The sequence below is a fragment of the Excalfactoria chinensis genome, chromosome 5 (assembly GCF_039878825.1).
Source record: "Excalfactoria chinensis isolate bCotChi1 chromosome 5, bCotChi1.hap2, whole genome shotgun sequence".
Taxonomy (NCBI): domain Eukaryota; kingdom Metazoa; phylum Chordata; class Aves; order Galliformes; family Phasianidae; genus Excalfactoria; species Excalfactoria chinensis.
Window position 1 is genome coordinate 36,238,243 of NC_092829.1, and position 25,931 is coordinate 36,264,173.

At 40.0% G+C, this 25,931-nt stretch overlaps 1 protein-coding gene across 1 annotated transcript in view; it reads right to left on the reverse strand.

The window, feature by feature from the left end:
* Positions 1-21,906, reverse strand: part of EXT2 (exostosin glycosyltransferase 2) — a 67,682-nt gene extending 45,776 nt beyond the window's left edge. The window contains exons 1-7 of the mRNA XM_072338874.1: positions 21,798-21,906; positions 19,916-20,475; positions 19,658-19,747; positions 14,682-14,798; positions 11,302-11,497; positions 8,238-8,377; positions 7,354-7,447 (exon numbers count right to left, since the gene is read on the reverse strand). Coding sequence (XP_072194975.1) covers positions 7,354-7,447; positions 8,238-8,377; positions 11,302-11,497; positions 14,682-14,798; positions 19,658-19,747; positions 19,916-20,451 — 1,173 coding nt within the window. The 5' untranslated portion in view covers positions 20,452-20,475; positions 21,798-21,906. The remainder of the gene's footprint in view (positions 1-7,353; positions 7,448-8,237; positions 8,378-11,301; positions 11,498-14,681; positions 14,799-19,657; positions 19,748-19,915; positions 20,476-21,797) is intronic.
* Between the last annotated feature and the right edge of the window lie 4,025 nt (positions 21,907-25,931).

The window sequence follows — 25,931 nt, forward strand, 5'->3', positions numbered from 1 at the left end:
AGGTACATGCTTCTTCAATTTTTGGATCACCTGAGTTTTCTGTAGTATATCCAAGCTGTGCATAGTGATCTGCAAGGGGTAAGTACCTAAGACCCACTTTACAAAAACATAAAGACAAATTCTTAAACAAAGTCTTAAAATAGCCTTATTTTGCTTCTACAGTTCACATTTAACCTCTTCTTGTTCAGAGGATGCAAACCTAGATACTAAGGCACCACAGCTACATCCCAGAAAGATTATTCAATGAGGTGCTGAGGGCTCTCAGTTTTCAGAGCTCTTTCTCAGAGATGCCATGAAGCCCACTCTGTAATAAAGCAAGATTAAAAGCAGTTTTCTTCATTCCAGAAAGCAGCGGCAGGAGAAACAATAGGAAAAACGTCTAGGATAAGAATACTTGCTACAGCAAGTGAAGGGTGGGGGGGGGGGGGGCAGCAATGAAAGTCTCATATACAAATGCCAAGGATTCTACAACTCCCCTGGTGACTCTGGCAGTAATCCAGGAAAAAGTTTTCTCTTTCCTTTGCTGTTTGCAGCAACAAATCTTTCCTCTGGAGGAGGGGTGAGAGGGCTGCAGCTAACTTCACTGCATCTGATAAGATGGCAAATTGTCCAGGTCTGACATTTATGGGGGACCTGGAGCTCCACTGAAGCACTCTGGGAGGATTAATGCAGGGTTAGCCTCTCCAATCACACTACTTAAAATGCTACAAATGGCAGACAGATGAAAGTTCATTTAAATTTGATAATGATGAGTCTAAAGAACCCCGAGACAGAAGCTGTCCTCTGTCAGGGAAAGAGCTGCAGCTGGAAGCTGAGCATTTTCATTAAAAGAAGAGCTGTAAAACCTAACTAAAATTGAAGAACTTCCAGTGTTCAGATACTGAAATGAGGTTCTGATTAATTGATTAAGAAGAACTAAATCCCACCTCCTTCATGTGAGCTGCACCACCCACAGGAGAATTCTATCATCCATTTGCCTTAACTCTAACCAGGACCGTTTCACTTGAAGAATGGGAAGTTTCACGCGCCTGCACTCATTGCCTGGAGCCAGCAGAAAGGCTCATATAGCTGTCAGCAAGCTGATAAGAGCTGAAATTACTCTGCAGAGCCCTCTTTAAAGAAGAGCCAAAGAAGCACATTAAATGAAAGGGAGGAGGGGTCAGAAAAGCCAGCCACTCATGTTGTCTTAACGTGGCACTAAAACAAGTCATTGATTTATGCGTGTGTCTTCAGCTCTGCTTGACCTGGAGTCTGAAATTTTCTTTAGGTCAGGGCTACGGGACATGGCACAGGCACTAGAAAAACCATAATAGCTTGTCCAGATATTCTGACTGTGGGAACAAACACTGCAAAATATATGTTTCCTAACTTTCGTTTTATTATTATTTTATTTAAACTGCACTTTTCCTTTTTTTTTTTTTCCTTTTTTTTTTTTTTTCTTTTATTTAATAAACTGAACTTGCATCTTTTCTGAGCTTTTAATTGTCTACCCAGGCTGAAAAGACAAGATTGGAATCATCTAAACATACCTGACGTTCACTGAATTAGAGATGCATTTTTCAAAACTGAAAATCTGCAGAGGCTATTCCACAAGGCAACATAGAACCAAGGTCTCCCGCAAATCTGAGTCCTGAAGCTTTATCAGCTGCAATGTATCCAGCTGTTCCCACATTCTGACAGCAGTCTGCAGCAGGTACCACAGCAGCTCCCACATACAAGCATCCTGGGTGCAAGCTACCACCTTCGTAAGTACTCTCTAACCACCATAAGTTTGCAACTCACGTCCTCTGGCTTAGGAAGTTACTACCTTTGCATTCATCTCTGGATTTCTTCATTCAACTCTCTAAGCTGATAAAAATCCTTCACTCATGAGATACTGAAGCAATGAGTCCCACAGACTAAATTGAAGTTCAGTGACAAGGCCATCTCCTCATGTTTTTAAAAGAACAGATTCCCAATAGTGAAGTCCTAGGGCACGTCAAATGAAATCATATCAAACAATGTATGATCATGTCCATTCACTTTACTCATGGCCCTATTTTGCATTATATTCTAGCTTGCTATCTTATCCCCTATCATTCATGTTCGAGAAGAAGAGTATGGGCTACTTAATTACTCCTCTCATGAAAACTCTCATTGCCCTTGCTCTCACTTCCAGATGGAAGAACTGTAACTATTGGAACCTATTAAGGGTGCAGACATTCAACAGATTCATTCTGTGGTGCTCTCTACCTCTTTTCCAAAAATTCTTCATCTTTTTTTTTTAATCACAGCTGACCACGGAACTTGTATTTTCATTGAACTGCTTATCGTTGCTAAAAAACTCTTTCAAATGACTGCAGCCAGCTGAGAGACCAACACTGCACATATGAGAAATTTTCTTCCTTGCGCACATTCTTTATTAAAATCTACTCTGGATTTTATTTCTGTTACCATTCAGTCATGCTGTATTCTAGCTTCTTTGGCCTAAGGAGGTGCTATTTCCAAATAAAACGTTTCCCAAAGAAGAGCCATTCACAAGTAGGATGTGCAAAGGGCTTTTGCTATTAGCTTGAGCTGCAAGTTTTTTCCTTAAAAGTAATGCGATTCCGGGATGCTTACCTTGCACAAACTTATATAATTTTGAGGAATTTCTTATCTCCAAGATTTCCGCTACGCAATAAGATTGGTAGAAATTAGGCAACAAAAGAAATCCAAGGTGGAATGAAGCAGCATCCACACACTGTGATCATGCCCTTGTTTTCTCAAGAAACCGGGATAAAGAGACTTCCTTCCTTCAACATCTCTAGCTAGCTCTTTATTCTTGTACTGTTAAAACACATGAAGTCATCCTGTCTTCCAGACTAGATATTAATTCAAAAGTTTTATTTTTGGAAGGCAGAAAGTGTTACAAAGTCACTAAAGAACAGTCTCATACACTAAGCCTTCTTTGGAAAGTAATCTCCTTACCTGAAAAATGTTCTCCAAGAAAGAATGTCTAAATAAATGAAGGAATGTCTCTTGTATTCCCAACACTTGACTGCTTTCATATTCTGATCTCATGCCTTAATGAGACTTTTTGTGTTAAAAGACTTCCAAGTACGCTGATATTCAATAGGGAAAACATTAATGAATCATCTGTATGTTGAGACATTCATCTCAGAAAAAGAAAGGGGAAAAGGTGCAGAGGGTCAAATTTAAGGTGTGGAAAATTGTTATACAAGTCAAAGACTTTTCTGTATCAATTACAGTAGTGTAATTTGTTTCTGTAGATTAACAGACTTCCAAAGCAATGTTAGAAATACTTTAGCTGTCAGGGAAACTATACAAGGCATGGCATAAACAGACATCAGCCAAGTTTATTTTTGCCTTTTCTTTCCACCTGTGTCACTCCTGCTGTTCAGGACAAAGAAATATCTGTTCTCACTCTCTATTATATACGTTTACAACATTCACTTCTATTTCTTATCAATCCACTTCTAGGACTTTGCTATTTAAGTGGGTACTGCTTTGTGAAGCAGACTAAATGAAAGCATAAGAACATAACGTCAAGTCTGCTGGGTCAGTAGCAGTGCAGCTGAGTTGCTCATCGACTTGCCTCTGGGCATTTCTGCCAGCATTTCAGATTCCATATGGAACTATTTGTGAGAGGGGGATGGTTCAAGGAAGCTTCAAAGAAAATGAGTATGACAACATTACTGTACAAAAGAGACAAGACAGCAGTCCCAGAGATGGGCAGATTTCATCCAGACTGTTATTAACTTCAGCAGCAGGACTTCTGATGCTCAATGCATAGGAGAATTAGAACATGTTAACCTCCAGTTTCTAGGAAACCAAATCAGGAATCATTGACAACAAAAGGTTCTGCATGTTCAAACCATAAAAGCCTACGTTAACATGGATCGTCTTCAGAGATTTCAACACAATCATGTATAATTGATAGATTTCCCACACAGCAGGCTCTGTTCAAATCAATAAATGACATTTTTCCGAGCTGATACTACACACTGCCTTACAAAACAACTGGACAAATAAAGTTGTACTATAGGAAATCACAGCCCAGGTTATACCAGCAGTACAACCTGGCAGGTAGCTCCAAATCTAAAGCACCGGCATTGCATCCTTTTCACAACATTACTGCCTGATGCTCATGGATCAGTGTACAAAGTGCAAGAAAATCTTTTCAAGTATAGGTTCTTACATACTGCAGTGGCTTATCTTAAAGTGTCTTCCTCTTTTCTTAAGCAAATGTACGGCTTAAAGTGCTTCCAAAACCAAAGTAAAAATACATAACACTTTACTCCCTAAAAGCAGTTGATCTTTTTCAAGATGGAAAAAACCAAATATTTGTATATACACGCATATACCCCTTTTGAACTACCCTTAGCACCTGTCTCTTCAGAAGTTTGATTCCAACTATAAATTCCACCCCCCCCCCATTAGCATCACTTACTTCATCTTTAGATTGTGAATCTTTATTCCTCTGCCCCTGTACACTGTCACAGAAACGAAGTCAAGACATTGAAAAAAAATTGGTTGGGTATTTTGGCCAGTCAAAACGTCCTCCAATTATTACTTTTTTCCTGAATCATTCAAATTGTAAGAGAGCAAGTAAGGCATGCAACTGCTCCCTACTGTGAAGCTGATGAGGAGGAAAGAAACAAATCTGTAGCACAGGTGGAATATTACTGCACATTTATCAATGAGGAAAAGCAATCAAGATATTGGTAGTCAGCACAATATCAGTCAGTAAGTAGATTTTCACCATATGAGATTTCTAGGATGTAGAACCATGTAACAGCAAGGGAATTTCACAGATACTTAGACTGAGATTCCACCTTGTAAATACTGCTGACAGCGCATGAAACATATGGATAACATGCTCAAGTATCCTCAGTATACAGTCAGAAACAAATCGAGGAAGACAAGAGGAAGACAGACCTCATAATTTCCTTGCAGTATTCTCAATACCAAAGCATAAAACTGTATTCCCAACTAAAGCACCAAGACGTGAGAGCAAGCTTTTAGAGACACTCCTCACCTCCAGTGAATAGAATCAGTGTTTCCATTATATTCAGTGACGTTTTGGATCCAATGACAGTGACTGACACAAACCACTTATAGTTCACAAAACTCTCCAGACACAGACCAGTATCACATTCCGTTTATTAAATATCTTCTATTTTAGCTTAATTTCAGGAGTTACCTATAATATGGATTATTTACTCGAACTACGGTTGTTTAATTGGTTTGCTTCAAAATATCTGAGAAATATATTGTGAACGTAAAGGGAAAAGTGGAAGAGAAACCACAAAAACTAGTGGAGGTTCCTGATTTCATACTTTAAAATTACTGTTTAAACTGTCCATAATATATAGCACATTCTCTGTAAGAGAATATTATCTTGATATGATTATTTTATGATATTCATAAAATGGACAAGAAAACCAATGTATGCTTTAATGAACTATTCATGTCAGTTCTAAAGTTTTATCAGGCTAAACACTCCTGCATTACTATTTTTATATTCAAGTCACAGAAAAACAAGAAAAATCAAGCAAAATAGTGTTTCTAGGAGTTGGAGTTATGAAGCTACTTCTGCATTCCACTGCAGCAAATTAATGCTGCCAATGTGCCCCACCAAAATAGTTCATTTGTCTGTAGGGACTAAAGAGAAAGGAGACCCCTGATGGCTGACATGATATTTGCAGACACTCTGAACAGAGAAGTCAAGCTTGCAAAAGATTTCAGGCATGAGACATAACACTGGATTTGAAAGTAGTTTCTCCACACATATCCATTATTAATGTAACTATGCAAATTTTAGCACTGCCTAGGTAGAAGTAATTTACACTAGTATTACAGGCCACACACTGAGAAACCATGTGTTGGGCCACCTTTTACAAGAATCACACAGAAGACAACTTCATTACTGACGTGCAAAGCAATTTTAGAAACATCTCCCAAATCTGTGGAGAAATCTGAATACAGAAATCCCTTGCATCTTTAAAAGTCATTTAAAATCAAGTGGTTTACTTTTTCCCCATATACCCAGCACTTACTTATTCTTTGGCCTCAGCTGCTCATCAGAAAACCAGAATTCCCCTACCATTTAATGATAGATGTTTAGTACAATAAGGTGATGAGGATTACAGACTCCAGTTGTAAGTTTACAATACATGCTAACATCTTGCTTTATTCACCTCTGTCCCCATAATGTAATTTATATAGTACAGCCATCAACGGAATATGGTTGAATCCAGCCCAACATGTAATTTGAGCACAAAACTTTTCACACCATGAAAACCCTCACAGCGCCAATTCTGTTCAGATTGTGCTAACATGTATGAGCTCTTGAGTTGATGGAACTGATGATGGTGGTGTCCACAGAAGCAAAGTTTTGACAATAACAAACAGAAATCAGCATCAGCTGGAGTGAGACAGTTTCTTTTGATACCAGCCATACAGACTTCAATCACAAGTTTGGATAATTAAAGATCTCTTCTTGTCAAATCACAAAATAAGTAAAATCTCTCTCTCGTAGGAATCATCAACTTAGTTAAAATATTTTAAACATTTTTCAATTGATTTATCTCTCACATTCTGGATGATTAAAATTTGCCTACAAGACAAAACTTCTCCTGGGACACAGGTAGACTCAAACATTGTCGTTCAGACAATTTAATTATTATGTGGAAAAAACAAATATATGTTATAATTTCATCAAAAACACATTAATATATGAGAGTAGGCACTAAGTCTGCCTTCAGGCAGAGCTTCCAGCCCAGTGTGCACTAGGAAAGCAGAGTGCACACAAGAAAGAAGTTCTTGAAAGTTTGGTTTGACTGGATTGGTAGGAACATGTATTCTCCACTCACTGTAAAGATTTTTATATAAAAAAGCAGGTTGTCAAAACATCAGTTTCACGTTTCAGATGTGCTGCAACACAGGATGGGAGGGCTTTGATCTCTGTGGATACTGAGAATCCTATAGTATATTTCACAATAGCATGTAAATTAAAATAGGTTGGAGAAATTCCAATCTGAGTAACTGGAGTCTGCCTACTCAAGTGTTCTTCTGCAATTGCAATCACATGCAGTATTCTTAACTTCCTGACCTAAAGGATAATGTAGTACTGCTCAACAGCTGCTGTTTAACAGATTTAGCTGCATCAGTGATGGATAAGGATAAAATATTGAAAAATAATGCTGAATGCATATGCTTAGCATAAGGAAAGAAGGTAGAATATATAAAATATTAACATGAGAGAACATTCAATGCCTCAGCATCCAAACAAATTACATAGTGATGCAGACATAAACCCACATTAACTGCAAATAAAGAATAATTTAAATACAGTTGATTGTTTTTTACCTGTCTTTGCATCTCTTCAATCTGTCGTTGGGGAACACTTTGCAGAATACTGTACATTTCAGGCATTTTTTCTTCAGGGATGACCACAGAGGCCCTATAAGCAAACAACCAGAAAAACAAACAATAAGATGAGAAAAACTACATTCCACATTAAAAGAGATCAACAGCTTTTAACACAGAAGCTTGTTTTACATTTACTATGATGTGCTCAGAAGATATCAGTAGAAATAAGCAGTATTCTCCTAGTTTTTATTATAATTTAATTATAATACCACAGAATTCTATGGACTGATCTGCAAATCAATCTAGTAAATATGGAACGGACAGAGACACAAAATTCCTGAAATCCCATCCCTGAACTGCCACTGGCTTGCTGACACCTTAGATCTTTCAGAGTGACAACTGATAGCATCTACAGTGCTATGCATACTACCTAGTAATTTTGTACATATTATCCTAAGATCACATAACTAAACATTGTATACATACAGAAAAATAACAGCATACTCAACTACAAAGTAATTATGCCCTTCAGTCTCAAATGAACTTGAGAATCATGATACAATATAATAAATTTGGCATTCAGATGATGTTACAATGCAGATCAGTCATCAGTGAATGCAAGCTTAAGACAACAAAGGAATTCTGGCTTAGAAAAGATATCACTTGCTACAGGATAAACAAAAAGCTCAATCAACTTCGCTTTCCTCTCCTGTTTTCAATACATAAATATACCAAGGGCCAAGACCACATCTATCTTATTTAGTATTCTGTTCACTATAACTACCAGTACATTTGACTTATCACAGTGGTTTCACTCAAATCACTGAATGAAACAGATGACTCTTAGTTGCAATTGAATGTACAGTAGTTTGGGTACAGACCTCTTCCAGTCCAGAACCTCAGAGAAAGGTAGAATGTAGGAGTCAGCAATAATGACTGGGACACAGCCAGCTTGAAGAACATCACTTAGTACAGCCTGTCCGAGGCGGGCTCCACGTAGAACAACACAGAATGTAGCTTCCTGTCAACAAATGGTACCCAACACAATGATGAGGAAAAAAAGAGCAGTATTAGAGTTGAAGTAGGTATGTACATATATGCCCTTTAACTTGCGCGGGGGGAAGGGAGGGAGCAAAAGGAAAACAGACTTGCACTTACACTGCACTACAAATGTATTCTGAGTCACCAACAAATTCAACTTTATCTACTAGTGGGTCATAAATATTAAATGTAGAGCAGAGAAATCAGTTAATGAGACTATTCTAAGCTTTACTTTAGTGTTCTAACTATATATATTATATATATATTATATATATATATGTGGTTAACGTTTTTTGGAAGATTGGGAATCATAATGGATAACAAGATTAGAGTTTGACACTACATGGAGAAAATGACTAGAAATACTGATATATATAGCCTTCAGCATTTAGGTAAAATCAACAGCACAAGTATAGAGCATGAAATAATGGCTATGTTTTGCATTTTGCAAAAGAGGATATTTCATACAAAAGGGTAGGAAAAAAAAGAATATTCATGTGCAACAACGATGTTATGCTACTGGAAATAAAGGTGCTTCACCCATAGGTTGTAATAGAATGTAGGAAGAAGCACAACCCAAGAGAATGGCAGTAATCTCTCACTCTATTCAGTATTGCAGGACCCCAGACAGAGCAGCGCCTTCAGTTTTAGGCAATGCACTCCCAGAGAAAAGAAGCACGATTAATTATCTCAGGAGTGTGACCAACAAGACTCAACAAGAGTACATATTCCAAAGGGGAATGAACGGGAGGAGGGTGGCTAAAGGGAGCTTTGAGGATAGAAATAGATTCCACAAAAAAGAATGCTTTCAGTTTATTCATGCCCACAGCACACAGGATGAAAAACTATGAGTTGAAACTCCAGCAGAGAAGGTATCTTGGCTATGCTGCAGCCATCCTGTAGATAGGGTCTTCAGTTTACTTCAGCGTTACTGAGGAACCTTTCTACAGATTCAAGATGACCAAAAAAACATACTTGTAGAGTTCAGCTCTCTCTAAGAAAGAGAAATCAAAGTTGACACAGAGTCTTGCACAGATAAGAAAACATCTTTCCAGCTAGCATTCTGTGGCCTGAGGAAAAGGAGCCAGGAGGCACAGCAGGGTAGAAAAACATCAAAATGGAACTAGGAAATACAACAGGGTTTGCTGGATCTTCGCTCGTTTCCTAGTGCAATTGTGAGACTTGTGCTCATATTTGTAGAGCACTGAAGAGTCTGAGAATCTTGTCCAAGAGAAGACTGCAAACAGGAAGCATTAGCAATCCAGAAGCCCAAGAGCCTGGCTAGTAGGAAATCTGTAAAGGCTGTGCTGGAAAGGATGAACAGGGATCAGTCCTCAAGCTTCCTCCTTCCCCCAGTCCCAGACAGGAACAGAAGGAAAAGAAGGGTGGGTGAAATGGAGGGAGCAGAGAGAACACATTTTAACCATTCACTTGCTGGATCGTAGAGAAACAGGTGGAAGAAATACTAGTAGGGTCTGGGAGAAGGGGGGTGGGGAAGAAAAAAAGAGCCCAGATGTGGACACACATGCTCATCTGCCCAGATAACCATTTTTCCTGTCTAGACAAAGGTTACTATAAATACATCTCCTCACATCACCACTGTTATCAGCCAGACATTCCAAAGGGAGATGCAGGGCTCTGCTAAGGAAAGTATTTTAACAATCTCTGCATGCGCCAGCTCTCTTCAGAGATATAAAATAATACACAGCAAGATATAGATACAGATCCTCTGACTTGCTATCTTTGAGCTATCCAGTCAGTACTTAAAGAAATAAAGCAAAAAGATTTTTTTCCTCCCCTTTTCACTGGAAGTTAAGGACTCATTGTGACCCCATTGCTCCTGCTCCCTCTCCCCCTCCTCCCCAAGGAATTTTAAACATATTTCCTTCAAAACATAACAGGAGGGGTGGAAACTTTGCCTTTCTTCAGCCTGTTTGTTATTTTATCATCATTTGTTGAAGTTCAAAGACAAATTATGTGCTGGTGGCCACAGACAGAGCACAGTGGCCTATGGCATAACTCACTTCACCACACCACATGCCAAAGCACCTCTCTGCTAGAGAATTGCCAAGAGACCCAGGGGTCTGAGAACGCTATCTAGTTTTATCTTCACTGACACATCAAAAGGCCTCTGGAAGTTGGGCCAAGGCCATCAAACACATTTCACCTAGATGTTTTCATAGTTGCATGCTGACAAGTCTTCTAGCTCAGTCCATTGTGTCTATAGAGAGTATTTTGTAGGGTTTAACTACTAAGTTGCACACAAAAAATACAAACTGATGAACTCTCTTTATTTGTAGTGGTCTTTCCCCCCCCAAAAAAAAAATAAAAATACGCATAAGCTCTGCAAAGTTCATTTTAATCTGTCCTGCAACTAACAAAGCAGGCCTCTATTCCAAACTCCATCTAACAAGGCCTGAGCTATCATAAGTTAGAAATCAATTTGAAACCCACGCCTACTGAAGGTTGCTTTACCAGTCATTCTGGAGATGTAGATTCTAAAGTTCTTCCCTAGTTTTAAAGCAATCAATTTTGCCTGACCTTCAAAATTTTCACCTCTCATTGCAGCTGGATTTTGTGGTATCTCCTCACCCTTTTTTAAGTTTACATCATGTCTTCATGTACTACCACAACCACCATGAACAACCCCATTAGGTTGTACATACTATATAAGCAGTATTTTCAGACTGCAGTGTAGCCCTCTAGATGAGTTGGAATACACAGTTCTCTGTTCTCTTAAAAATTGGAATAAAGTTGGGATATGACATCCCAGCAAATCTAATGAACTGTGCATTTGCAGAACACTAAATGAAATGTAAGTAAGTTCCCTATCAGCGTTAATTTAGCTCCACAGCTAAGACAGTCACCAAGGGGAAGAGAAATCTGCAGAAGAGACAGTCTTACCTGAAGCACTTGCGGATAATCAAAGATTTGATTGTTGTGACAGCGTTTGCGATCAGCAGGGACCCCGTCTGACAGATTTGTACATTTGTCAAGCAGCAGCACTGATTCCCCATTCTCAGCCTGAAGAGCTTCCAACTCAGACTGGTATTCTGGGTGCAGAGACATTTGAGATGACAGAATGAAATACCTGCGGGGACTGAAAAAACACAGCAAGTTTACTTGACAGCAATGCAAGCTGACTTCCAAGATGCTCAGCAACACATTTCCCATTTCCTTCCACTCTAGAAAAGTTGTTCTCATTCTGCTAAATGTGAACATAGTGCCAAGATCATATTTTCTGACAATGCAGAAAAGGATGCAATATAATTAAATTTTTGATATTAAATGGCTTCATGATTTACAACATCAAATAAAATTATACTTGGAAAAAGTGCTTGTAAGAATAGGCACTTGCATCATAACCACTTTTACAAATTGAAATAAACATAATTTGTCTACATAATAAAACAGCTTGCTACTGAGGCTTGGTGTCTGTACACTACTACAAAGTAGGTAGGACACCAAATGCTGCTACTGCTTTCTCCTCCAGTATTATTTTTTTAATCAATTTTAATTGGAAAAAAAGATGCTGAACTGTCTAATCCTACTCACTCTTATATCCTAACACACCCCAAAAGCATGAATATTCAAGATGTGTTTCAACACTGAATTATTTCACAGCTTTAATTAGAACTGGAGGTAAAGCACACAGGAACAGTCTCAGATTAGAAGCTCACACTTTAAAAAATGACTTTTGTTAATGCTGGAACATATCGCATCATACAAATGTTACACTCATTTAGTCTTGAATTTTTTTAAGTAGATTGGATAAGTCAAACTACTTCACTGCTTCCCATTCAAGGGAACATGCAGTGAGAGCCTGCCCTCACGCAGCCAAAATAACGCAAGAAATAGGAGGCCTGTACTTAGGATTCCAATTCTGCTCCGCATGATACTATTTTTAATTTACAGCTTTGAAAACACACACAAACACACACTCTATAAAGTCAGACCTTTCCCGCTGCTCTTCTCACCCCTTTTACTTATTTTCCTGCTGGTCACTTCAGCGGATCCAATTAACGGATAAGACTTGCACAGAATTTTTTTAAAGGCACTCTTGTTCCTAAGCCTCCAGCTGCTACCATCTTGCTACCAACAGCTTTAGAGAACGTATATTTCTTGCAGAGTTGGATCTAAAATACTTCAAACTATCCAACTAAAAAGAACAATAAATCAAAAACTCTCAGTTCAACTCTGTAAGAAGAACAAAAATAGGATTTGCCTTTAAAAAAGGAACCACCACCACACACTAGTGATAATGGAGGTTTATGACCAGTGAAAGATTGTATGAGATTGCTTGGATGTTTAAAAACAAATTTTGCCTTTAAACCATTGTCATCCTATGACATCCAAACCTAGTGATTAAATCATGTTACAAAAGAAAGTACATTTCAGCTACCAGGCAATAGCACTTTAGTGTAATGGAATGTGATTATTTATCCCTATTAAATCTGAACTTGAGCTTTGCTCTCGTCACTGTCTTCCTGCATAAAGCAAAGAAGCCTGAGAACGTTTCAATTAGTAACGCTAAATGGCCGCTAGATGGTACTCTGGAGACTACAGTCGGTTCCTCACAAAAAAGTGTGCCTTTGAGAACTCAAACCTCCCAGAAAAAATGGGCTGACACAGCACTTAGTTGACTATATGAACATGACCAGCATGATAGCATCTCTCTTTGCAACAGGTTCTACACGTGCTGAAACTTATGATCATGTTTGTACCACCCAGACAGAAATACAAAACACGCTCCCAGTCTGCGTTGAGCCATAATAATACTTGAGATATATGAAGAATCAGTTAGGGTTCAACCAGATGCCCCTATACCTGTCATGTCCAGAAGCATTATAAGCAGAAGCATGAAGTGTGTGGGTAAAACAAACTTCTGCCATACAGCTTTGTCCTGTAACTAACACCTATTCCTTATCTGGAGCAGCCCAGAGCAATAATCCTTACCAGAGTAGATGACAACTGGAGTCAAGGCTCCAGCTTTTGTCTGTTATCAGCAGCACCCTTTCAATAACAGTTTTCAACTCTACTAAAGCCATAGTCTTTAGAGGATGTGGTTAGAAGAAGGGCCCTAAAGATTCTGTGTTTCCAATCTTGATATTTACAATCAATGAGAGCATGTCATTTACCCCACTGCCTTCAGTCCATTCAGCTTTTAAACCACAGCACAGGTAAGAACCTGCTACAGAGAAGTTTTCAGCTGTGTAATTAAAAAGGCTTATTGAAATACTTCTTTTGTCTTTGTGATAGTAATTTATTGCCATTAGTTTGCTTTTAAGTATCTTAAATTATCTGAAGAGATAATTTACGAGGGAATCAACACTACTTTGAATTGCAGCCCTGCTTTACCTTAAGCTTTAAAAATAAACAAACATTAACAACTATTTTTATTTTCTATAAGTTGAAAATATATTCTAGGTATATTGAATCTAATGCTACTCAAAACACTGTTGTCCTGTTTCACAGTTCAGTTTCTGGAGTGGATCTCCAAGTAATACTGTCAGACTATCACCTACTACACTTCAGTTTCTGAAGTGGGAAGACAGAATCATCCTTTCTATGTTCCCAGTTCATAGATAACCCACAACCTGGTGGATTAGCTAACACTACTAGCTTTGGAATCAGCACGTATTTTAACAGGAAAAGCCATGCATGAGCACAACTCTTAAATAAATTGCCCTAGCCTGCCAGGAGGCTAGCAGACATGTTTGTATTTGTCATGATTTTGTAATTTTTGCTATTGGTATTCCACATCATAACATCATGTGGAGCACAGAGAAGAAGAACTACATGTCCCAGAGGATCTCATGGTCAGAGAGGAAAATATGTCACAGAAGTGACACTCACTCTCTCTCTCACTGCCTGGCAGCAGGTGCAGGTGTGCTTCTAAGCCGTGTGCCTTCCATTTCAAAGTATGCTTCTCGGTCTTCGGAAAGCTCTCTCTCTCTTTTATTTTACTTGATTTATTAGCCTCAATATCAATTAGATTGTATTATATTGTGTTATCTTGCATTCTGATATCACAGTTAGTTAGTAAAATAAATTCTCCTCCTTAGATCGTTGCTGCTGCTCTGTTTGTTTCCTTGAGCCCAGCTCCCATCTCCCTACCCCTTCCCCTTTTCCCTTCCCATTTCTGGGGCTAGAGGGCCCATGGGCCTGTTGCCCCCCTGTCACAGACATAGATTGATCTACATAACTCCCTGACAGTATTTTATTGGCATCCATATCACGTTCAGGATTCACTAGACTTTGCCAATTCATTGGAGTTGCTTTACCCTGGTCCTTTTTCTGGCAGATCCACTTCTGCAGACAAAGGGCTGTACACAGGAATACTGACATCGTAGCCTTGCCGATAAGTCCACGTGGAAAAGCCTCCACCAGCTAGCAGAGCTCTGAAAAATACAAGAAAGAGACTGTAAACAGAGGATGTAAATCATTCAGTCTCAGAGCATGATTTACTGGTTATCATTACCGGAACAGCAGTAACAGTTACTGAGATAACAGTTTTTCCCTCAACTTCTGTCAGTGGCATTTTTATGCAGTTTTTAGATTCACTTCAGCTTTCCTGATCCGGGCTTGCTGCCAGACTGGATACAGTCATCAATGGAATGTTTGCAGTGGCATATGATCACTGAGGAAAGGACCATTTTGCATTCTTATAGGGAAATGGAATCTATTGCTGTCATTACAATCACCCTACATTTTTGTAAGCTTACATGCACTAAGTCCATTTTAATTTAAAGAAACACATTCTTGATTATTTATATCAGTTAACATATTTCTCAGTGCCTGCCCTACAACAGTCCATAGCACAGCTCTCAGAGAGTCTGACAAGCTGTATTTTGGGTACAAGTCCAGATAAAACACAGTATTTTGGCAGCTTGTAACAAGTCAAGATTTCTACAGTAAATAAAATTTGTTTGTATTTTGTTTTTTAACTGCACAAACTTTTAAGTTTCTTTCACCCATTACAAAAAAAATATGCTATAAGCAGAACTCAATGAGAGCACAGTATACTATGAATCCAGTCTCTAAGAGTAGAGGCAGCTTGGGACACTGTGCTAGAATGCGTAGGAATAACCAAGGATGGATAAACTAAGATATACTTTAACTCCTCAGTGAGATGACTCTGTCTGTGGACCCTCCTAAATGGGACAACCTTTCATAACATAGAGAAAGAGCTTTAAGAAACAGAAGAGAACCATGCGTACAGAAGAAAGCAATGCACCATTCACAGGGCCAGAAGACACTAGAATATTACTATCTCTTTTCCCAAATCCAGCTTCTTTGAACAAACAATTAGAGGCCAACAGCTTTTCATTTACATTTCATCCCTGGTGACCAGGTGGCACACTATATGCATCATCTGCTGCCATAAGGTGCTTTCATTCAGCTTCTTTAGTGAGACTTCTGAAAAGGCTGATTATACTTTTAGTCCTTTGTTACCAACAGCAGGGTGAGCTATCCTCAAAGTTGCCCTAGAGATACTGTGTTTGCCTTAATTACCACTTAAAGCAATTTGCAGAAACCTGTCCCCAGGCAAAGAAGCAGAACACAAATACAGCACTTCTCTAGGCACCATGGAAAAGGACTCAAGGAATTGTACCCATTGCAGCAGCTTACAATCACAGCCAGCAGCCTTACCACAACCTTGCCCACTGTCATAGTTCAGACTGGAGCAGGCAGGTCTCATCAGTAACATGAGAAGAACATTATTATGAGAACAGATGAGGTACTGAAAACACATTGGGCAAAGCAGTTTTCAGCTATCACTGAATTAAATGCTTAGTATAGTGTTCCAAGCAGTTTTTCTACTGCTCTTACACAACAGACTATGATTTTACTTAGTTATCTTAGTTATCATCCACGACTATTTATATTTTCCCCTCAGAACTCATCAACCTCATTAAACATCAGCATGTTCTGCGTCTTCTAACACCTTCAAGGTGTTCTGCAAGATACTTCACTTCCTGCTTTAAATTGTAGCACAGTTGTTTAGCATTCCCATATCTCGTTTTGGTACAAATAAGACTTCACTAAATGTCATTTAAGAGGCGCTTAGAAAACCATAGACTCTGGATTAGAGACGTATTTCAGTTCAGTGACAATTACAAACTCAAACACTTGCCTTTCACTGCTCTTCACTCAGAACACAAACCACTTGTAGACACAAACTATTTGTAGAAGCAGAAATCAACTTGAGAGCAGGATGATAAATCAAGGACGTGTCGAGTGAGAATTTATGATCCAAGTGCTTATTTGGGATTCCTTTCCAGTGCCTCCCTTTTGGTGACATATATGCATTATGTGTATATTATGAGCAGCTCTCACCCTTGAAGCTACATGTTCCAGGGCTTATCCATCAACTCAACCGCCAGGCAGGAGAAAAACTGGCTTAGGCAGTGCTGTTCTTGCATTTTACAACCTCCTCTTTTTATAACCCCCTAATTGGGAAACTACAACCAGATTGTTTTAATTGGATCCGGTGAAAACATGACAGCACCTCATCAGCCTTGAGAAAGCAGGTGTGTCATACAGACATTTACTTAAATAAACCCACAGGGAACCAACACCAGCTAAATAACTCCTCTCAGATTTTCATTCTATGGTGCAGTGAGGGAAAAGAGATATTAACTCCTAATATACTCAAGGTGAATAACCTTTAAATAGCACTAACCAACGAGCCTGTTTCAGAGCAACTTTTCACCACTTCCCAGATACTGATCCTGCTTGCTCTCCAGGAAGTGCCCCAACCGCTCTGCACTCTTGTTTCTGCCCAGCTGCCAACATCATCAGTTTTCTGCCAGACCTCGCAAGTCACTGAATCCCAATTTGTCAGCTGAAGCGGAATGAAAAGGTATCATCATCCCTACATTCAATTCTACAGCTTCAGAGTGGGTCAGAAAAAGAAGCCTCTTCATCCACACTACTGTACTAGATTTAATAGCACTTATTAACAAATAAAGAAATTACCTTTCATGCTTTATGGCAAGAGATTACATACATTACAGCAGCTAATATCAGCAACATAGCCTCCACACCCTAAAGGCAGACTTCCATTGTTGAAATTATGGAAAAAAGTGCTTTTATCTGTCTCTGAGAAATCAGATTTAAAGATTTAATAAACAAACAACATCTCGGTGAGGTAGTTTAGCTAAAGGCTTTTACCTATGTAAAAATAATATAAATTAATTCCCTTCTGGGCAAAAGGTCTTACTTTATCTGGATTCATATTCTGCAGCAAATCAGCAGAACACGATTCTACTATATCCATGATCCATTACTGCTCAAATAGGCATGAGAAGGTGGCCACGCTCTCTGAGCAAACTTCACAAACACTACCTGTGTATTTCACCAGTTGCCCATAAAATCTTACACAGTCCTTACAGAGCTATACTTGTAAAGTTCAGACCTGTCATTCAAAATCCATCTAACTCTGCCAGAACACACTTATTTCAGCCTGCAGCCTCACAACCCATAGCACCATGAACAACACTGATATACACTTTGTTAACTACCCATTCTGTACTTTGCGGACATACTCAGATGAAGAAGGCATGCTTGGTTCTCCTGTTCTGTTAGATATAAGACCTCCAGAGGTCTCCAAAACCATACTGCAACCACGCGACAGCACTCAGGCCCTTCCAGGACTAGGTCCTCACAAGTCACTTTGTCACAGATCACTTATTTCCACACCCATGGCCAGGATCTGCACTACACTTAGTACTGTCTGGTAGCCGGCTACCTACAAAACGGTATCTCCACCTTTTTTCAAATGTTCTTGGCTCTCTACTGTATTAGAACTAGTGGTTGTGCAGCTGCAGAACAAGCTGGCTCAGCAAGCTATGGCAACAGCTGTTCCAGGAAAACAAAAAAGGTTTGTTTGTTTGTTAAATTCAACTGTCGTAACTTCTTGTGGTAGCATGGGAGACACTTAGAAAAATCATCCACCAAAATAATACGTTTCCTGCACACTAAGCTATGGTCAAACATAAATGGACATTTGGCACAATTTTAACTGCACCATGTAGTAAGCCTCCTGCATTCAGTTAGTAAGTCTGCTTTTTCTATGGACACAGGCATACACATACAGTCCAAGAACAGCTCACTCTGCTGAGAAGAGCATTGTTAAATGAAAACCTTTGTTAAGAAATACAAATCTTAAGAGCTTTGTAGTAACAGATTTACAGGCTTGGTTGCATAAGAACGGTGCTTGGCTGCCCTCTTCAGGATAACCATGAACATTAAACATTAAACATTAAACCATGTAACGCATTTCATACACTCGCAAAAACTAAGAAATCACTTCACAATCACTGATGCAATTACAAAGAGTAAACATAGTCTTCAAAGATGTCCCAAGAAAAAAAGCTAACAACCAAATGTGTGTCTTCCAGCATCGAAGGATAATGTTTTAAATCATCTTTGGTGCAAAGAAATCAAGATATACTCCACAACCAACATTCTTAGTTACAGTTCGATATCTCAGGGAAGATTCTGTTGACAAAACATTCAGCAGAAGGTGGCTAACCTTGATCTTCAAGGAAAGGACTGGTTACATAGGATCCAAACCAGAAAAGCTAATCCAGTAGAAACATATTCAGTGACAGCTTCTAAGATGATGAAGTTTCTCTTATTCCAACTTGCTTTGCCTTACAACTTTTCTCCTCCAAAAGTAAACTGTGCTGCAAGTGAAAATTAAGCTCAGGAGCCTTTTAAGCTCCTGGAAGATATGTGAAAAAGACAGAACAACTATGAGCAATTGCCCAATCACTAGTACAGTGTAACTGTTGAGATAACAAACATTGATGAAAATCACCGTAGTTTTAGTTTTGCCAAGTAGAACATCTGTTTTAAAACATCCCATGTAAACGTTCTGACTTGTATCAGAAAGTTGAAGCTAGGAGCAATCTTTGGTCTACTTTGCATCAAGTGAGACATTCTGTAAATACATCAGGTTTTGTAACACAATATACGAGCCTAGCCTGAAATTTCTCCACCTTTACAGCAAGCACAAGAGCTAAGACAAACAAATGCTACAGATCACAGTCCCTGTAAAATTAAGAATGGGAATAAACTGTTGGAGCAAACATTTGACCTGTACAAGACAGAGACTTCTCTTCTTCCCTCAACAAAGCCATATTCCAGCTTTGTAAAGGCGAAGGATTTATCAGCTACAGTTCTGAACTTGCTGCTTCTCCAAAGGCATTTAAATAGAGATCTATGCATTCAAACCCAGTAAAACTCATACCTATCTCTAGGAACATCCAGTGCAGTGTTGTAATCCGGTGGCCCTCCAGGCAGCATATTGAAGAGCAAGTGATTTGTGCCTCGATCCCATCTAAAGCAAAATAAAAAAGAGACAACAATTATGAAGATGTTCTCTATAAACAGATGATAAGGTCTGTCCAAGACTAGCTCTAGGACTGACACACTGCTTCCTCCCCTCCAGCATAATTATATTCCACTTGAGTTCTGCAGAGTCCTATGTGGAAGTTTCAGCAAATACCTGGATAGCTGTGCCAAAGCCTGAGCTGTCTCCTTGATACGGAGCGTGTTCTGATTGAGGACATCTATGGACGGTACAAAAAGGCAGGCTCGGTTGACATCATCGGTGTAGTATTCACTGTCAGAGATGGCAGTCAGTAGCTCATTGTATTCCCTGGAAATAGTATTGCTCACTGACGTCCCATATTCATCCACATACTTTTTCAGTGAGTAGATGTATACTTTGATTTTGTTTTTGGGATTAAAGCCACATCGATAGACATCAAAGCAGGTATGCATTCGGCAGCTGAGGTCTCCCCGCTCAGGAATGGGACTGTCAGCAGGAAGCTTGACCACAGGCACATCATGGACACTACGTTTTTCAACAGTCCAGTCACTGGACGACTCAATGGAGTGAGGCCAGAACTGGAACACTCCTGTGGCAATTAGGCCAAGCAGAACTATGGAAAAGAGAGTGATGTAGTAAATGCGATGCTTGGTTTTCATTCTTGGGATGAGGGCTGGACCCCGCGTGTTATATTTGGCTGACGCACACATAATGGAATCAATTATCTCTTGTCTCTGCAAATTAGAAAGAGAGAGTTTTAAGGCTGAGCTCTGGAGGAGACACAAAGTTATCACCGCGCAGAGAAACACTCCATTAACCCATTCAAGACAAGTTCTTTGCCTCAGCAGATTTACAGTAAAACTCCTTCAAAGCTCCTCTGGAACATAAGATGCCAATGGTTAAACACTGTGACTGCCACTTGCCAATGACAAGATCAAACCCATCTGCAGCTGAGTCTCCACAGGCAGCACAATGCCCAGCTTAGCTGCGAGTGAAGAGATACAATGTGGATACAGTGTAACAAGGAAAACTTGGCTTCAGGATACTGTTTCAAACACCAAGTGAGCTTCAAATCAAATTACATGCGTTTGACCAGAAAAATGCCAAAGAAAATCTAGACAGGAAAAGGAAACAGTCTAGCTTTGACAATATGTTTTAGGGGGGGAAGAAGTGTTCTATGAGTTGCAACTGCAACCATATCAACCGTATGAAGGAAAGCGTCTAAAGAACAGCTCACTGTAGTCCAAGTAACACTTTTTAGCAATCAATACGATGTAATATAAAGTGTCACAAACACAGTCACATCAGTACTACCGTTTCTGACTGTTCTTTAAGCTTTTACATGTAGAATCACAGCTCCAGCTATGTGACTGAAAGATCAGCTACCTGCAGCACACTGAAAGCTGCTCAGGTCATCTGCTCCAGCTTCCACATTAAGCAAAAATCCCCACATTAAGTAAAAACCCACGGCTCCAAGCTGCATGGTGCACAGGTGCTATGTTTTCATGCTCTAAGAACAATGCAGGTGATCTAATTATATGTTCCAGACAAACATGGGACACTTTCTTGCCTTGACAGCAAGAAAGGTCTCACGATCAAACTGCACATCAGGTAACAAATATGAATTTCAAAAGTACCACTAAGGCATACATAGTCTTAATAAAATCAGCTGACGCTGATCTGGCAGTTGTTGACAAAAGGCTGTCAGGACAGGGCAACTGAGCCACGAAGCAGCAATTCAAGCCCACCGTACAACGTAACATCCATGCGACCCCCACTGCGATGAGCTTCACAACCAAAAGCTTTCCGTGTGCTTCTGACTGCTATCCCGTTATTCCACCCTCGCCGTAGCGCTCTCATTAACACCAAGGCTGTCACCCGACGGAGCCCCCCCGGAGCTGGGCCTGGCCCTCGGGTCAGACCCTTCCTCTTCCCGGGGCCGCACCACCCGACCCCACCTCCGCGGCGCCCCCGCTGCTTCTCGCCCACCCGCGGGTCGGGGACGCGGTCGGAGTAAGGCAGGACGGGACAAGCCGTGCCGCCGGCCCCGACTCACCTCCGTCCACGGTCCCTCGGGTGCACGCCGCCAGCCCGCCGGCTGTCCCTCCGCGCCGGGCGCGCCGCCCGCCGCTCCCCGGGCCTGCACCGTCGCTGCGCATGCGCACGGCCGCCTCCAACTCTGCGTAAGAAAGGCGCCGCCCGGACCTGCTACTGTGAGAGCGCCGCGCTGTGGTGGGAGGGCGACACTGCAGCGGCACTGCGGGTTGGAGTGGGGTTCGTGGGGGCTTGCGACATTGGTAGCCGAGAGCTGCCGCCGCCAGCCTGCTTTTGCAGCTGTCAGCTCTTCCCCGCACCTTGTACAGAAGCCCACCCAATCAAAATGGCAGCCCTGCAGCACCTGCTGCATCCCACACGTGCCTGCACACTGCCAGCCCCCCAGGCCCCTGCAGAGTGGCCTCTGCAATGCCTTCCAGCACCACAGTTTCACTTATGAAGTGCGTGGAGAAGTACTCCTTTTTCTAGTGGGGTTCTAAAATGTTACATGATCATTTCATTAGGTATTCATTAACGCCTGGGTTACAGTATGGAATAAATTCATTAGGCACCGCAACTGTGGTGTTTAAGACTACAGTCTCCCACTGTGCCAGTCTCTTCAGCTAATGAGTCATGGCCTCTTTGGTCTCTCTGCTTTTAATAGTTGTTTCCTGCTGCTGAAGACCCTCAATACATTTCTTGATAGCTTTTCTGGTTCTAGAGTACCCTCTTTTTTCAGTGCAGTGACCAGAAGTACAACCAGTGCCAAAGTTGGAAATGAATGGAAAAACATAGTGATGTTTTTGAGTTTTTGCCTACTTTCATTATAATTCCTAGCATTCCATTTGCCTTTGGAAATGCTGCTGAGGTTTAGAATGACATTTTTAGAGAACTGTGGTACAATGAGTCTAGGCTGTTTTTCTGGAGATAATTTATACCATGATTATGTGTATGCAAAATTAGGATTGTTTTCCTCTGTGCGCATTACTTTGCTTGCATCAACATTTAATTTCATCTTCCATTTCATTATCCAGTTATTCAGAATCATGTGAGCCTTCTGTTCGTTTTCAGTATTAGATTTTTACGCCAAATAATTGCATTGCATTAGCAAACATTGCAACAAAGTTTTACTTATTTTTGTAGACTTTGGCTTTTATCTTTAGTGCAGACCAAAGGTTAATCTAATGCTAAACACAAGTGAGAGATGACACACAGGGGTGTGCAAGTAAATGAGATGTAGACAAAATAGTTAGGAGTTGTTTGGGGGTTTCTGTTGTTGTTGTTGTTTTGTTTTGTTTTGTTTTGTTTTGTTTTTCAATTTTGGACTGAAAAAACCTTTCTGTCTTCTCTTTGCTACGGTGAAACAAACAGCTTTCAAATCATAGTTTAAGGGTATTTTTTTGAGAGGCTGATTATGGAGACGTCATTCCAGCTGTCTGCGGAATTTATGTCTGAGTTGTGGAAATGTAAAACATGCTTTCAATAAAAGATCAACGAAGTGAAACTTATCGAAATTGGCCACAAATAATACTTGTTTATAGTTCTGGTCTTTTGTATTTCCAAAGGCCAAAGCTCTGGACAATGAAGAAATATGTTTAAAATTCCACATCTCTCTGTATTTTGGAGAATTATTACCAAGACATGTTTGAATGTGATAATATTTAAGCGCAAGCGTGTGGATTGCTTCAGGCAGCTAGAAGTCAGCTTTTGCGAATATATATATGTGTGTGTGTGTGTATTTGTAATAGGTGCATTTAACTGTTTAGTGTAGCGTGTAAGAACTTGCGGACCTCCCTTGCCCAGACAGCTTTTGAGATCTTGCAAGGAACCTGATCCTATGAGATTTTTCAGCATTTCAAGTAATCTGTATTTTCAGCACTTCAAGTAGATGTTTCCTACAAAACTGTTCCAAATTTCATGAGCTTCGTGCTGAAAATTCCTCCTGATTTTAGTGAGCCTCAGTTCAAATTTATGACTGGAAATAAGGATGTTTCTAACAAAAATGAGTTTTGAAGTACTGAATGGTGCTAATGTACGCAGGTTAGAGTTCACTATATTGTTCTCATGTTTTGGAATCTTATAACTTTACCAGATAGTGTAGGGGGGGAAAAGCCTTCCCTAAAAGCCTATTGAATCTAGTGGAAATTACTTTGTATACTTCAGAAGTGTGTATCAGACATTGAATCATAGTTGGAGTGGTTCTTGGAGGAAGAGCAAAGAGACGGGGCAAAATGGCCTTGTGGTTTCGGATTAGTCGCTAATGGTTTGGCATCTAGAATGTACTCTGCTAAGCTAGAAGTGAAAAACAGATTATGTAATGATGTTCTGCAAAGCCTCTGTCAGTCTGTGTGCTCCAGAAAACAGCGTTTTGAAAGGATGATATTTCATTGTGCTAGATAGAATGTCAAAGTCAAATGTGAAGAACCTTTATAAGACCCTTCATACTCTGAAAGTTTTCCTCATTCCTGCTGTGCCATTTACCCTTTATGGGCCTCGCATCCCAGTCCTGCTACATCAAAACCCTTCAGAGGAATTAAACATGTGCTTGTTGGACCCAAATTAAGGCACCTCAAAAAATAATTTTTTTAATCTACTTTATGGCAGTAGAGTCTCTTCATGAAAGAGTACAGACCCAGTATTTGTGATGGCATAGGAATAGGAAGACGATACAAATTAATTTGTGTAAACCTATTACAATTGCATTTATATTGTGTAAAAGTAAGTTTCAGCCTGTGGGCTGGTTTATTAAAGATGAATAATATGAAATGCAAAAGGAACATGAGCTTATTTTGTGTCTATGAGCAGATGAACAAATTGTATTCAAAGAGAAGAGTGTGGAAGTTACAGATTGCCTGCTTCCTGAAACAGAGAATTCTGCAATCACTTGAGAAGAAAATGACGCATTTAGTCATTGCTAACAAGTTTATCTGAATTTCAACCAGCTGCTCTTGGAGGTAAACTGAGCTTTTATCTAATTGGCTACTAAATGGTTTTAATAAGACGCATATAATCAGACCATATTTACTTTGTTTTCAACTAGCTATGTGCTGGCTCCATAACGTTTCAGTAGTAACTTACTATTTTCACAGTGCCGTGAGTAATCAAATAGTACTACAAACCTCTTGCATTGGAAATTTATTCACCTGCCTGTACTCGTGAAGTCAGATGCATTCCTAGGTATGTTCAAGTAGAACTGACTTCCTCCCCTTTCTCCCACCCTTGCTCTCAGAAATACAGGCAAATCTGCAGCAGACTTGTACTTTCAAGACTAGTCCCGAATGCCACAGGAGAAAGGCCAACAGAAACAGATCTTCAGTGCTTCTGCTAAATATAACCGTATTTAAAGGATATTCACTAACCTTTAAGATGCAAGGAAGTAAAAAACTCGATTACTGTGCGCACAATGTTTTCATCAGCCAGTGGTCTTCCAAGATTGCCTAAAAAATAAATTGGTTGTTACTTAATGTTAACATAGTGAAAACATATCTATTCATTGCATGTAACATGGTGGCTAAAGTCATAAGGATTCTGAAAAGACAATATGGGGGAAAAAAAAATCTTTAAAATGGAATCGTTTCACATAAGAGCAAAGCAACTTTCAGGTATGCAGCTGCAATTCTCAAAATGGAAATTGCACAGCTTTGCATGCCACTGCTGCAGAGGAGCTACTTCGACAGCTTAATGATCACGACTCTTGAGGCCAGTGAGCCCAATTGTAGAAGAAAGTTATCCTTTATTCTTTGAGTAGGAAAAATATGCTCTCTATATTGTATGCCTATAGGAGCCCTGAACATTGTGAGCATTGTGAACTCTTCAGAGTTAAGGAAATGTGCTGTATTTCCTTTCAAATGCTGTTGGCAGTGTAGCTGTGCTGGTTGCATGAACACACTGTATTTTGAATGTGGCTCTGGGCTGATGCTTGCTCTGGCTCTCAGCACTGAGTCCAGAGTGACAAAGAGACACTCATCGATAAACTGGTTGCTGTCCAGGGGAGAAAGGGGGCTGCCTGTGTCTGCTGCGTGGAGTTATTTGTCTCTGCAAATGGGCTCTCTAGGCAGTGCTGACATTTCCCACAGTCTGATGGTATGGCTCAATGTTTAGGGCTAGCCTAAAAGCCAGACTTGAAGGATGCAGTGGCCTTGGATTATAAATATTA